We start from the raw sequence: 13,945 nt of genomic DNA on the forward strand, positions 1-13,945 counted from the left end.
GCCACACTGGTCTAGAGTCACGCCTGCTTGGAGTCACCCTGGCGCAGAGTCAGTTATCTTGCTTCACACTGGCTGAGTCACACTGGCCCGGAGTCACACTTATCTTGCTTCACACTGGCCTGGAGTCACACTGACCTTAACTCACACTGGCCCAGAGTCACATTGACCTGTGTCACACTGGCCCAGAGCCATACTGGCCTGGACTCACACTGATCTATAGCAACACTGGCCCAGAGCTACAATGGCCCCGAGTCACAGTGGCCCAGAGTTGCAGTCTCATCTAGTGTCAGTGTGGCACAAGGATAGGCTTTTGGACTATTGTGTAAAAATAAGCTTAAGTTATTTTGTCTTAATTTTTGTGTCTACGTCCATTCAGAGACAGTGCTGGAGGATGTTTGAGGGTTTTGTATTAGTTGGTTGTTAAGAGGACCCACATGTTTTCCAGCTTCATGGGGGCAGAGGAGGCCTGAAGTCCTTATGACCCCAGAGATACAGGGAGCTTCTGTTGTCCAGCTGTAGACAGGTCTTGAATGAGCTTGCTTACTGTGAGACATTTTTTTTGGAATGTCATTTTTACTGGTGGCAGAAGGTAATCCATGTCTGAGTAGCATTCTCTGGGTCACACACGGAGATTCTGAACAGACATTTTCTTTGTGGCCTTGTTATAACTGGTGTGAAAATCCTTTTCAGATATCCCATGGGGTGTACAGCTGGCAGCTGTGTATGCCCTGTGTGACCTGAGTCCTAGCAATCCAGCAGAGATATCCAAGATCCTGGAAGCTTGGCGGACACAGACTTCCAACACCATCCCTTCCGCAATCGTCAGCTGTTTGGCAGAGGTTGGCTCCCTGAGTGCCGACGGCTCAGCTGCCACCACCCTGAATGCTGGGGGCTCAGCTCCCTGAGATGGGAGGGTCACCTGAAAGTCATGGTCACTGCACAAAGAAGTGCCTTGACATCTTTTGCTGTAAACGACTAGCCTGCCTTCAGCCGGAGTCCAACAGAGAAAGGCATAAAGCAGGCGACACGGCATATTCCTTATGGCTTGACAGGAGGCAAAGAGACAAGCGGTTGTGTTTCCCCTACATCATATGCATTTCAGTTATGGCTGTGTGGTCACATGACATAGATTGTAGTAGTGTATCTTGGTCAAACAACAAAAACTTGAACTTAGCCCTTTTTTATTTTTTGGCCGCAAAAAGTGTCCTTTTTAGTGGCTTTTAAAGGTTGAGTGGCTTTCTTGTAATGATCTTAAAAGTAAAAAGAAAAAAAAAATTGGTCCTACAGCCATCTTTGGAGTTTATACTCAAATAAATGGCTAGGCAAAAGCAAGTTGGCTTTTAAAATGAGAACTAAATGAGTCTTTCACTGTCGTAGCTGAAATGGCTGCAGAAGTTTTCCCAGAGAGTAACGAGTAGCTGTCATAGTAGGACAGGCTGCTGGTGGAAGTGCACTGGAATGCATCTCCTCCCATCTCTGAATGTCCTGAACTATATCAGGATTGGAACTGACAGTGCAAGACTCCCAGATGGGCTGTATAGAGATGGCCAGTCTGATGGAGCAGCAGAGCCCTGGGGGCTGTGTGCATAGGGACAGCTCTGTGGGGTATGTGCATACAGACAGTGCTATCTATGATGTGTCTCACATTGGATGATATTCCACTTTCGGAATTTTTGTATTTGTATATAGAAATGGGTTTAATAACTCACTGTGATTCTGATTTGTCTTATATTCATCATTTCTTAAAACTCTTGTATGTGTTTTTATAATAAAAAATAAAAGCAAGCCATACACACTGTTGTTATGACTGGTAATGTGTGATGTTTGGTGTCCCATTTCTAGTGGGCATGAAGATGTCTGCCAGAGTGTCACATGGTTCTGTGTAGGCTTCACTCTTATAATTGCTGCCCATAAAGTCACACATGACAGTGATTCTGGTGACTTAGCTGTTTCTTCTTAAGAACCTTTCACAAACATGAACGAGCAGGTTGTCCCTTTGGAAGCTCTTTCAGTGCCTCCTGGCCTATGCTCTGAGTTGGAACGGGGTGCTCAGCAAGCCTGCCAGGAGCCATAGTCTCCAAGCTGGCCTGTTAGTGGGAAAATCTGAGTCACCACCCACTGGACCTGGCACTGAGGGCTCTGTAAGCACAGTGAAGGGGGCACAGGTGTCAGCAGGAGGTAAAGGCCCCAGGAGGGCATTAGCCTAGAATTGGGGATTACAACATCCCTCCTTGAAAGTGAAGGTAGCGCTGTGCAGGAGGAGCCCTGCTGAGTGCAGGAAGGTGCGCAGCAGCATGCAGGGCACTTAGCGCTTAGGTTTACTGTGGAACTCTAGGCTCCGGAGGTGTGGTAACGGCTATTCACTGAGGCTGCTCTAGGGTAAAGGATGCACAGGGCGGGTGAGCAGAGAAAAGGGAACTGAGGCAGGACCTCGACAGGGGAGGAGAGGAGGGGTAGGGGATGACATGAAGGATACACGGAGGGTGCCTCAGAGGGCACAGGTGGGAGGTCCTGTAGGCAGCAGTGCAGATGCTCAGGGTAAATGGGCTTCAAGCCGGCCCCAGAGCTGGAAACAATACTCTGTTGAAGTGTAATGAGGACCCACATACTGAGCCTTTGGGCCGAGCAGCCAGGAATAGGTGCCCACCACAGGCTTGGTGGTAGGGGACCACAAATGAATGCTTTCTGTTTGCTTTAGGAGCAACATGTCCCAACATTGGTGGCCCAGAGCCTATATAGGCAAAACTGTATTCAAGATCAGGGCAGATCTGGGCATTAGTAAGCTGATGGATGCAAGTGCTAACTTGCTCATTCATTCATCTTCATAGTCCCCCATCTCCCTTCCCCTCCCATCTGTCTCGATGTAGAGAGAACAGTTGCTTGCCCTCAGCCCTTGCGGCTGCAAGGTGGGACGGAGTGGAAGAAGGCAGAATGTTCTTGCACTAGATAAAGAAGTGAAGCATGGGTGGTTGAGGGGGCACAGCCAGTGGGAATCGAGGTTGGGAGGCCGAGCTCTGTGTCTGGGTGTCCACAGCTTGAGCACCGCTGGAAGTTTGGGTGGCATATTCCAGTCCAGTAGCACCAGCTCCAACTCTGCCATACTTTGACATGTCGCACATTTGCCAGGACAGAAGTCATCCACGGTGCTGCGTGGCGCTCTCAAGCTGAGGCAGCTGGACGCTGATACCTGCTGGTTTGTTGGCAGCCTGAAACAAGCTACAGTCATCAGAGGAAGGAGCCTCAGTGGGGGAAATGCCTCCATGAGATCCAGCTCTGAGGCATTTTCTCAATTAGTAATCGGTCGGGGAGGGCCCAGCCCATGGTGGCTGGTGTCCTGAGTTTTATTAGAAAGCAGGCTGAGCAAGCTGTGGGAAGCAAGCCAGTAAGCAGCAGCAGCAGCAGCTGCCACCCCCCTCCCTCCCATGGCCTCTGCATCAGCTACTGCCTTCAGGTTCCTGCCCTGTTTGGGTTCCTGTCCTGACTTCCTTTGGTGATGAAAAGCCAATGTGGAAGTGTATGCCAAATAAACCCTTTCCTCCCCAACTTGCTTTCTGTGGTGTTTTCACTGCTACAATGTTAACCCTAACTAAGACCCAGTATCCAGCAGAATGCAGACAGGCTTTTACTGTCTGAACTGAGAAGAGGACTGTGTGGAGCTGAGTGTGCTGGGCATGCCTGCTGGTCCTCTGACCTGGCAGGAGTACCAACGGCATGGTGCAGTCTGTGCTTGGAGCTGTTACACCAGGCACAGCGAAGGTGGTCCTTTTGTTGTTTTTTCTTCGCCATTTGTATTTTAAAAATGTGTGGCAATTTATCAAATGTGATTGTGGAAGGGGCATGGTTTTGAATTGTGGCCACCAGGGGCCGCTGCAGACTAGCCCATGAACAGAGGCAGGTCAGAGAACAGGAGTCTGCTCATGGGGAAAGTACCTCACTCTTAGGCTACTAGTTTCTGGTTACCTGGGTCCATTGCTTCTACAGTACATGAGAGGCAGGGGGCCAGATGACAAGGAAACATGAACAAATAATTTTTAGCTGTCCAGTCATATTCTCTTTGGTGATTTCCAAAACTAATCACAAAATAAAATACTTGAGAGTAAAACAGGTGGGCTAGTGTACCCGGGTTAGGCACAGTTCAGGTGGGCCAGGGCAGTGCAGGTAGGTGAGGGACCATGTAGGTGGACCAGGGACAGTGCAGGTGGGCCAGGGACAGGGCAGGTGGGTTAGTAACGGTGGTGGTCAGGACAGGTGTGGTACACTAGCCTGACTGGTGAGCAGCACAGAGCCATCCTGAACAAGGACTTTTCAACAGTCTTCGACACGCTCCTGTAGGAAGCCTTTGAGGTGTGACTAGCAGTTAAAAATGTGAGTTACCCACTTAGCTCCTCACAGCAGAGACAAGGCGAGGGTTTTAAAGAGGTGGTTGTAGAAACTGAACTTGCAGAGTCAGGAAGGAACTAACCTGTAACCTTCCTTGCTATTCCTGCTTCCTTCCATCTGACACATTCTCATGAGTGTGACAGTGAACATTGGACACTCCCTTTCCTGCCCTTTTAAAAGATTAACAGAGGCTGCTTTTTATACCAAGGCATTGCCATCTTAATGTTCTTTGGGACACCACTCTTGTCGTCCGTGTGTTTACCACTAGGAAGTAACTTCTGAGTGCAGGTGAAGACAGTCTGTGAGTCTAAGGCCAGGGGAGAGCTGTGGGGGAGAGGGGGGGCATGTGTTCAGCGCTTATGGAGGACTTGTGCTTTGTGGAGGACGTTAGATCTTCAGCAGGCTTGGTGAGGGACACTGTTGGGTGCCTTTTCCTGATGCCAGCCTCTAACTGCCCCCCGTTTCCTGCTGGGAGCTCACAGGGCAGCCTACCACTTCTCTGGAGCCCATAAGGATATCCGAGTAGGTTCAGGAGAGGCATCCCCTCAGATGAAGACTGAGCCAGAGGAGTGAAGAAGAACATGTCAGTATCTTCAGAGGACAGTTAGCACTAGCCAGCGACTAACGTCAGCCTGGACTTAGCAAACACTGACCATTTTCCCTGTCAGATGGGAACAAGACAAGGATAGCCATTATTATTCATTGTCATTCTAGAAGTCTGAGCCAGAGAAATAGGACCAGGAAAAGACGAAAAAGTAATGAGATTGGAAAAGAGGAAGGTCGTTGTCACTGCAGATAAGGCGACCTTAAATAGAGCCCTCCAAAAAGGCGTTCGGAAGAAAGAATTCAGCAAAATCTCAAAACAGAAGAAAGGGTTCAAAATTCTGTAGTATTGCCTTTGCCAGCCGCGAGATCTCTGAAGCAAATTAGGACAGCAAGGCCCAAAGCAAGAAAGTCAATGCAAGAAATTAAAAATCTCAACCCTCCCAAAAAGAAAAAAAAGAGTTGATGAACACACACAGATTAGAAGGCTGCCCTGGGCTTGTGGGGACCAAAAATCAGTACTGCAACCTAGATCAAATATGATATTCTTCACAGAAGTGCACAAACTCTAGACGGAACTGTGTTTAGAGCCACAGAAAGCTCAAACTAGGAAAACAGTCTTAAGCTAAATCACAGTGTAGAGAGCATTGTGCTGCCTGAACCTAAAACACTACAAAGCTGTGGCACTCAAAGCATCGAGGCACCACTGTAAAAACATACTCGTGGATCAATGAGACAAGTCTGCAATCAAACGCTCCCGCTAAACCAGCACAACATCAACGCAGTAATGAAGGAATGCGCAGTGAGAAAAGTCAACACATTGTGCTGGGAATTGAATATTCATGTGTCACTGGTTACAAAAATAAAAGGGCCTGAAAGCCATAAAGCATTCAACAGAAACTTGAGGAAAATACCTCAGGATGCTGGGGAGGTTGTGGTTTTGTTTGTTTGTTTGTTTTTGTGTTTATCAGATCTCAAAAGCATAGGCAAGCAAAACAAACAAACGAAAGCACTAATTGATAATGGGGATCACATGAAGCTAAAAAGCCTGAAACAGCCTGAAGAAACAACGTACAGAATGGAAGACATCACCTACCAAATAAATGCACATCAGTCCAGGCTAACATGGAGCTTAGAGAAGGAAGCAAGAAGGGTGGTGTACGGGCAAACAGTTGGATTAGTATTTCTGTTTGTTTGTTTGTTTTTTCTCATTGCCAAGATAAAAACGCTGGGTATGAAATAACTTAAGGGGGGGGGGGGACTATTGGCAGTCCAAAGGGACACAGTCATTGTGGTGGGGCAGCTGTGGTGGAGGACGGTGAAGTAGTTGGTCACGTGGCATACACAATCAGGAAGCAAAGTTTGCTAAATGTTGTTACTCAGCTCACACTTTCCTCATTCTTAATTCTAAGCTCCCAGCTTGTGGCAATGGTGCCAACCACGTTAGGCTAGGTCTTCCCATCTTAGCTCACCTCATTAATCTAGATCCTACACAGGCACACCTAGGGATTTGTTTCTGTGGTAACCGAATCCCATCAAGTGGACAATCAAAGTTAATAATTGCACCCATTAAAAATGGGCAAGCCGCCTAAATAGACATCTCTCAGAAGACATGGGAATGTCTGGCAGATACACAATAAAATCTCCAGAAAAAATGTAGGCCAAAGTCACAGGAAGATGTCTGTCACTCCATCCCAATAGGTGTGTCTGTCTGTTGGCAGTGAGACAGGGCAGCAGAGCTGACGGGTGTGACTAAGAGGCTGCTGGCACACTTGCTTGGAATTAACACTCCAGTAAGGATGTCCTAAACCGAAAGCCAAAGCACCACTCCTGGGGCCTGGGGCTGGAGAAGGTGGAATCAACATGAAGCAGAAACAGAACAGCTGCACCCTCTCGTTGACAGCAGCACCACTCACCTTGACCAAGAGCTACAGCTGGCCCGAGCGTCCACCAGCTGATGGGTTGATGTGTGAGGACACTGTCTGTGCACACGAGACAATATGATGCGTGCTCACGAAGAGGCCATTGTGTTGCTGTGGCTGCGTAGATCTGGACATTGTGTACAGTAAACTTAATCAAGGCACAAAGCAAGCACCACGAAGTCTTGCGGGGTGTCAAAAGCTTCTTGTAGACGCTGAGAGTAACGTGACAGTGGCTGGAGAGTAGGGATGGTAGAGGCAGTCGCCCCTTGTGAGCAGTTGGTGTGCTTATGATTACCCAAACATGGTGCAGCACACGCCACAGCGTCTTGTGCTCATGAATATCACAAAAACTAAATTTAAAATATTAAGCAAAACCTCCTGGGAAATCAGAGTTGGGTCCTGTGGTGGTTGCTGCTGGTTCTCTTGAGAACAGTCATAACCTCTCCGACTGATTTGTCTCCGAGGTGGGATCCCCTAGGAAAACTGAATGAGACTTGAAAGTGCAAACATGTTCCCCGGGTGCTGCTATGGGGCAGGTTTGCAGAGAACAAGGGTGCAGTGTTTGCTGCGGAGCCGCCTGTGTGGAGCTCGATACAGATCTACCTCAGAATGGATTGTGAGGGGCAGCTTAAGCAAACAGTGTCCGCTCACAGAGTCTGTCACAGGCGTGTCGTGAATCTACTAAGGAGAACTTCCGTTGAACGTAGAATGCCAGAGCAGGCCTCCCTGGCCCTTTTTGTTTTCCATGTGTAGAGATTGGAACTCAACTCTTAGCACATCAGCCATTGTCCAGAATCATGCTTCAGGTGCATTTCACTGTGTGTGAAACTTACCTGGTAATGAGAAAAAAAACTGCATTTTGATATAATTTTGTGTAACTAACTTTAAATCTTGTTTTATTTTTTTTTCAGAGTTTTACATACCACTTCCACCCTTCCCTCCTTACCCGCCCCAACACACACACACACACACCTTATTCTCTGCATTTTAACTGGTGTGTGCTTCTCCAATAGTCCCCATTGCTTCCTCAGTGAAGGCCGAGAGCCTCACCTGTCTGTACAGATACACAGCATGGAGGCAGTCATGCTGGCTCAGGAAGAAGCAATAGTGGCTGTCAAATTCATGGCCTCTCCAGCCATGGGGCAGTGCCAGGCACGGATGGATTCCTTCTAGTTGGGCCTTAGTCCAACTAGAGAGCCGTCTCGCCAGTTGATCCATCTGCAATGCAACCCCTAAACCTAGGTGAGTTTGTCCGGCAACCCACTTTTAAAGAGGACCCTTGGTCTTTGGCTAGGGGTGGGAAATTAAGCAAGATGTAAATCCAGAAATGAAGCCCCTTTTCACATTTCCTCCAGTTCTTTAAATGCACATCCTCCCTCTGAATGCAGTCAAGGAAAAAAAAATATCAGTGCATCTGGGAATACTTCACAGTTTTTCACAAGGTGAACATGGTGTCTTGTTCACTCAAATTCTATAATGGCCAAACTAGTACACAGAAAGGAGTTATGAAGATGGAAATCTCAAAACTGAGATCCCTGTATCTGGCCACCAAAGGCTTTTATCTTGATTAGTTTTGAATTATTATTGCAAGCTCCCGCCAGCCTTTTTAGTGGGAAATCTGCTGTGAGCGCAAGCAACCTTGTCTTTCCAGCAGGGGGCGCTCTGAACCTTGGTCAGAAAGCCACTGCTCAGAACCCATTTAGGAACAAAAGCTCTTTCAGATAAATCCAACTCCATCCTCCTTTCCATGCCTCCCCCGTTTTTTAGTGTATCTGTTTGCCAAGTTGGGTATCAAACCCAGGGCCTTTCACATATGAGGAAAGGGCCCACCGTCGCTGTGGCACCATGTGATGAGAAGAATTTCCTCAGGGGTTACACAGGTGTGGCCAGGCCTCTAAGGAGCCAAGAAGGGACCTCAGAGGCAGCTTTCAGACTCAGAATGCCTCCTTAGGAATGGTTACAGTGCTGGTTACCTGGAATTCTCACAGACAGGGAGGACTTGAATGTGTCAGGTGGAGGATGAGTGGAGAAAAGACCTCTGACTTCATGTGACCCCTTATATTCTCGATGCTCATTTCATGGGTAGCAAACAAAGATGAAGCAAGACATGTCAACCACAAATAATTTTGAGACACAGACTCGCTCTGTATCCTTGAAGTCACTGTTTAGTCTAGATTGGTCTCCTACCCCCATTCCTCCTGTGTGGACTATGGGTATGAGCAGCCTCACAGGCTCCTAAATACTGTTTTAGTAAGTGTCCTTCAAAACTTTGTGTGAGCCTTAACACTCATACAGAACACCAAGTCCTGAAGGAACACCCGCTGCCCGATTGCAAAGGGAGAGTTGATTGTGACATCATGGCATCCCAGCTCAGGGGCACTGACTTACAGAGCTAGCAAGCATCCTGCTGTATACAATGGGAAGGTTTAGGGGGCCTTGTTTTGCCTTAAGTTTGCTTTGTGTCTGCTGACCAGTGAGTGGGAATGAGCCACGATTTGTTTCAATGTTACAGTTCCTACAGAGGCTCACAGCCCACTTTGTTACAGGCTCCAGTTCAATGAGCTTCTCAACCTCTCTGCTGGAGAGAGAACACAAACTCTCTTTTAAAACCAAGGAATGCTACATCTGTCTTCCTCTGGGCAGCTTGTCGTTATCCCTACACCTGCTTCTAAAGCCCGAGGCACAGGCGGCTGTGACACTGGATGCTAATGTAGCAGTGTCTCCTGAAAGGCACTTGCTGCTCGGCCTGCCTTCCGGGGCTCACAGGCACACCACCGTGTTCACCAAAGATCGACACACTTCTGGTGGCAACATCTTCTGGTGCCCACATCTCTGCATTTTACGTTAACTGAACAAAGTGGGAGGAAGGATGTAGAAAGTCTAAGCTTGCTTTTGGTAGCTCTCCATCATCTGGGAACAGAAAAGATGCTGGTTTTCTTCTGGCCAGGTAAGTGGGATTGGGCTAACCACAACAGGCAAATTGGTTTTGTAAAGGCCAGAGCACTGAGTTTGCTTGCCAGCAACCCCAGATGTTCATTGGTCCTTCCCACAGCCCTGCTGAGGTGGGCTTCACAGTGGGGCATCACGGCAGTGTGATGAGGTGGGGAGAACACAGGCAAGGTCTTGCTGTTCGTGCATAGACCACCCTTCTCCTGCTTCCTGCTCAGGAACCTGTCATGCGTGCCATGCCTGAGGCACGTCCTCCCCTGCAGAAGACAGCTTCCACTCTCAAATAGATAACGCCACATCTCTCAGCATCTCTGCCTAATTCCAGATGTGGGTCAACACTCTGCTTCTAATTACTCACTAAAATGAAGATTTAGTCAATCAAAAATGTATTCACAGGCAATAGTCAAATAACAATGACTAGTCATCATATGAGACAATTATTTCATCCCAGTGGTTAATTTTAAATTAGAAATGAAAGCTGAGATTCTTATTGTTTGAATTATTTTAAGCTGAATGTGGATAAAAAAAAGATTGTAGGAATAATGCATTTTTAAATTCTGTCTTACTCCACTAGCAATGTGGCTCAGTGATGAATATTGGCCTGGGCATTCAAAAGGCCATGGGCATGATCCTCAGTCTGCTTAATAAATAGATAAATAAATTTTCACCTGCAGTCACCTTAACATTTACAGATACTACAATACAGGCTTCAAATTATAAAGCCGAAAGGCAGTGTAAAAAAATAACCACACGCGCGTGCACACACACACACACACACACACACAGAGAGAGAGAGAGAGAGAGAGAGAGAGAGAGAGAGAGCCCAAAACAAAACAAACCAGGAAACAGCCCATAGAAGCACAATAATAAAAAAAGGATAAACAGAGTGAAGATATCTGTTCTGTGTGTAGGATGTAGACAATGAGATGTCCTCTCCATATGCAGACTTGACAAATAGGTCACAAAATCATATGCTTTTTGCATGAATGTTAGAGCATGTGTGTGTGTGTGTGCGTGTATGAGTGTGTGTGTGTGTGTGAGTGTATGTGTTTGTGTGTGTGAGTGTGAGTTTGTGTGTGTGTGTGTATGACTGTGTGAGTGTGTGTGTGTGCATGTGTGAAGTCAGGCCTGAAAAATGAGCAGCTTCTCCCTCTGCTCAGGATTGCACTCACTTTTTAAGTGCAATAAAGAAAGGAGCCTTCCGTGTGCAAGGGCAAAAGGAAATTGGCAGGAATTTTAGCAAACATAATTATAGCACAAGCTGTAATTCTAGGGGATCTCCCAAACAGCCCTTTCCTCAGCTCTCTTCTCAGGCCCAGACTGCCAAAGACTAGATAAAACTGAGAGCCCCCAATTCCAAAACTGCTCACTAAAAGAGGGGGCAGGAGAGTATGTGCTGAGGCCAGCCAGTCTTTGGCAAACTGACCCCCAAGAGCCTTCTCTCCACTCAGAGCAGCAGACTTGGCTGAAAAAGTTGCAAATGGGCGCGCAGAGCAAGACCTGCACAGAGGCCCAGAGGGAAGGCTCAGAGCTTCAGCACCTCCATCCTGCTGCAAGCCAGAGTGAGACGTCACCAGCACAGCAGCTGGTGATTTTGGTGATGTGAGGAAAAGGTGGTATTCTACAGGTGCCCAGAACCCAAATATTGTACAGTGGGAAATCCCGAGCCAGTTTGCAAAGGGTTTGAAGGTGACTCTCAAGGGAGGCAAGTATTTATCCAAAAGCTCAGATCCAGCTGGACTACAGACCAGGATTAAAGTAAAACTTCCTTCTATAGCCAGGTTCTAATACCCCAGAGGGAAGAGAGCAAGTGGCTAGCAGAAGCTCTTCCATCCCCCGTCTCCCTTCCTCCCCACCCCCCGTGGCTCACAGGTTGGAATTATTTACAAGGGTTCTCATAGTAGCAAGGACTAGATGAAGTGATCTATCGGATGACCTCTAGCATGTCTGAGGATGTGTCAGATCTCAGTCAGTGCTGCATGAAATGAGACATATGCCATTGGAAATGAAGAGCCACCAGGCTTCAGGATACACTGACTCAGCACAAAATTGCTCTGTGGAACAACAGGGTTGCTAATAAGTACCTACGCTGCTACTCTTCCCGGTTCTGTGAGAAGATACCCAAGGAGCAAACTTAAGGGAGAAAGGCTTTATTTTGGCTTGCAGGTCAAGGGAACCCAGTCCATCATGTCAGGGAAACCATGGGGGTAGGATCAGCCCTTGGCTGCAGTGGCAGGAGCATGGAGCTGCTTGCTCACATCTTTGTGGATCAGACAGCAGAGAAAGCTGTTGGTTCTCAGCTGGCTTTCTCTTCTCTTCCCTTTTGTACTCAGCTCAGGCCCCCAACTACATCAAGGCAGGTCACCTCTCCTTAGTCAATTTCCTCTTGAAAACCCTCACAGGTGGAAGCAAAGTGGAGCCTCACTAATAGTTTAGGCATTTATCAGCCCAGTCATGGTGCCTAATACCTGTAATCTCAGCACTAGGGAGGCTGAGGCAGGAGGATTGCCAGGACATCAAGGTCAGTCTAGGCTAAAGAGTCTCAAAACACAAAGGCAATCAGTTGACAAAGAAGAGCAAACAAAAACAATACTAACACTACTAATACTAATCAGTGATAACACTGATCTATGTAGAAGGTCATGGAGGAGAATGCAGTGCTGTCCAACATGGAGGAGGAGAAGGAAAAAGAGAATGAATAGATGATGTTCAACGAGATATTACCGGGAGTGAGGCTGGTGAAAGACATCAATCCACAGATTCAGACACCCAGAAAATGCCAACTAGGACAGACAAAGCTGTTAGGCACACTCGGGTGACTGCTGGAGTCCAGAACTGAACAGCAAACCCTGAGTGGCCACAGAGAGCATGCGCCACACATAGGGAAACAAGACACCTCTGAGCATGTTTACAGCAGAGAAGTCAGCACCTGAGTGTGAACACACACAGCCACCACCTGGAATTCCATACTCTGCAAAACTGGCTTCAAAAGTGAAGACAAGCCACTGTAATGTTACCTCCCGTGAAATGTAACTTCTGAAATGAAACTACAGAAGCAAATGCAGCGTTGCTTACCAGTTGTCAGTGGTGTTATTGATTCCCAGTGGACACAGATGGGTGTAAGCAGGGAGGGTTAGGTCTTGCTTTGCTCAGGATATGAGGGACCCCTGCCCTGATGATACTGACAGTAGCAACTGCATCTGTCCTAATTACAATGCCTTGCTGCATTTTGTAAGCTCTGCTCATGGCGGGGCATCGAATCTCCAGGTGGCAAATGTATATGAATCTGCTCATCTCATGAAATAAAAATGGTTAACTTAAATAAGGCGAAATGAGCACATCTTCAAAGGATAAAAGTTAAGAGAATTTTCTCCCGTCCTTTCCCTCCAGTCATTACTGAAATAATGTCCTTCGGCTGAAGAGACAGTTACATAATTTCAAGCCTGGTCTCTAGGAAGTGATGAAGAACCCAGAATGGCGCACATTTGCGAATATATGAGAGCAGAGTAATATGAGGCACTGTTCTTCGCTATGTCTGTCCTGTCTGTCTGTCTGTGCCTGTGTGTGTGTGTGTGTATGATGTTTTCTACCATCCATCACAGATGGAAGTCTGAGATCCCCAGCAAAGGCCCCCTGAATTTCCACATAGCCACCCTTGCAGATTTCAGATGTGCCAGCAACCTCCACAAGAATGTGGACCTAAGAATCAAAACCACCCTCCCGGTACCCCCACTGTTTCCCTCTTTTTGTTTTCTGTCTACCTGAGGCTGAGAGTGAGGTGGACACTGTCACCTGCCACATGTTTTTGTTGCCATGATGTTTCTGCCAGTGTACATGTGGCCAACAGACCCTGGGCTGAATCCACTGAAAGCATGAACCAAAAATGACCCTTCATCCCTTTGGTTCTTCCTGCCAGATACTCAGTAATGGAGATGTAAAGTCTGAATAATGCAGCCCATCTGTGTGTCTGTCCTCCATCCATCAGTAGATCCTCTATGGCTCCATCACCTATCTTCTGTTGCGATTCTCAATACCCAGACCACCTCTCTCTAGGTACCTATGGAAGACAAAGACTAGCACACTGACTACATCCCCCTGCACAGTTACTTCCAGACTCCGGAGACAGGCAGCCTAGTGTAAAAGGTCATTTA

The 13,945-nt window shown here is 47.4% G+C and overlaps 1 protein-coding gene across 1 annotated transcript in view; it reads left to right on the forward strand.

Moving 5' to 3' along the window:
• Positions 1–1,800, forward strand: part of Ice1 (interactor of little elongation complex ELL subunit 1) — a 46,492-nt gene extending 44,692 nt beyond the window's left edge. Inside the window, exon 19 of the mRNA XM_021652996.2 lies at positions 691–1,800. Coding sequence (XP_021508671.1) covers positions 691–905 — 215 coding nt within the window. The 3' untranslated portion in view covers positions 906–1,800. The remainder of the gene's footprint in view (positions 1–690) is intronic.
• The last annotated feature ends 12,145 nt before the right edge of the window (positions 1,801–13,945 follow it).

This window comes from Meriones unguiculatus, chromosome 3 (genome assembly GCF_030254825.1).
Source record: "Meriones unguiculatus strain TT.TT164.6M chromosome 3, Bangor_MerUng_6.1, whole genome shotgun sequence".
Lineage (NCBI taxonomy): Eukaryota > Metazoa > Chordata > Mammalia > Rodentia > Muridae > Meriones > Meriones unguiculatus.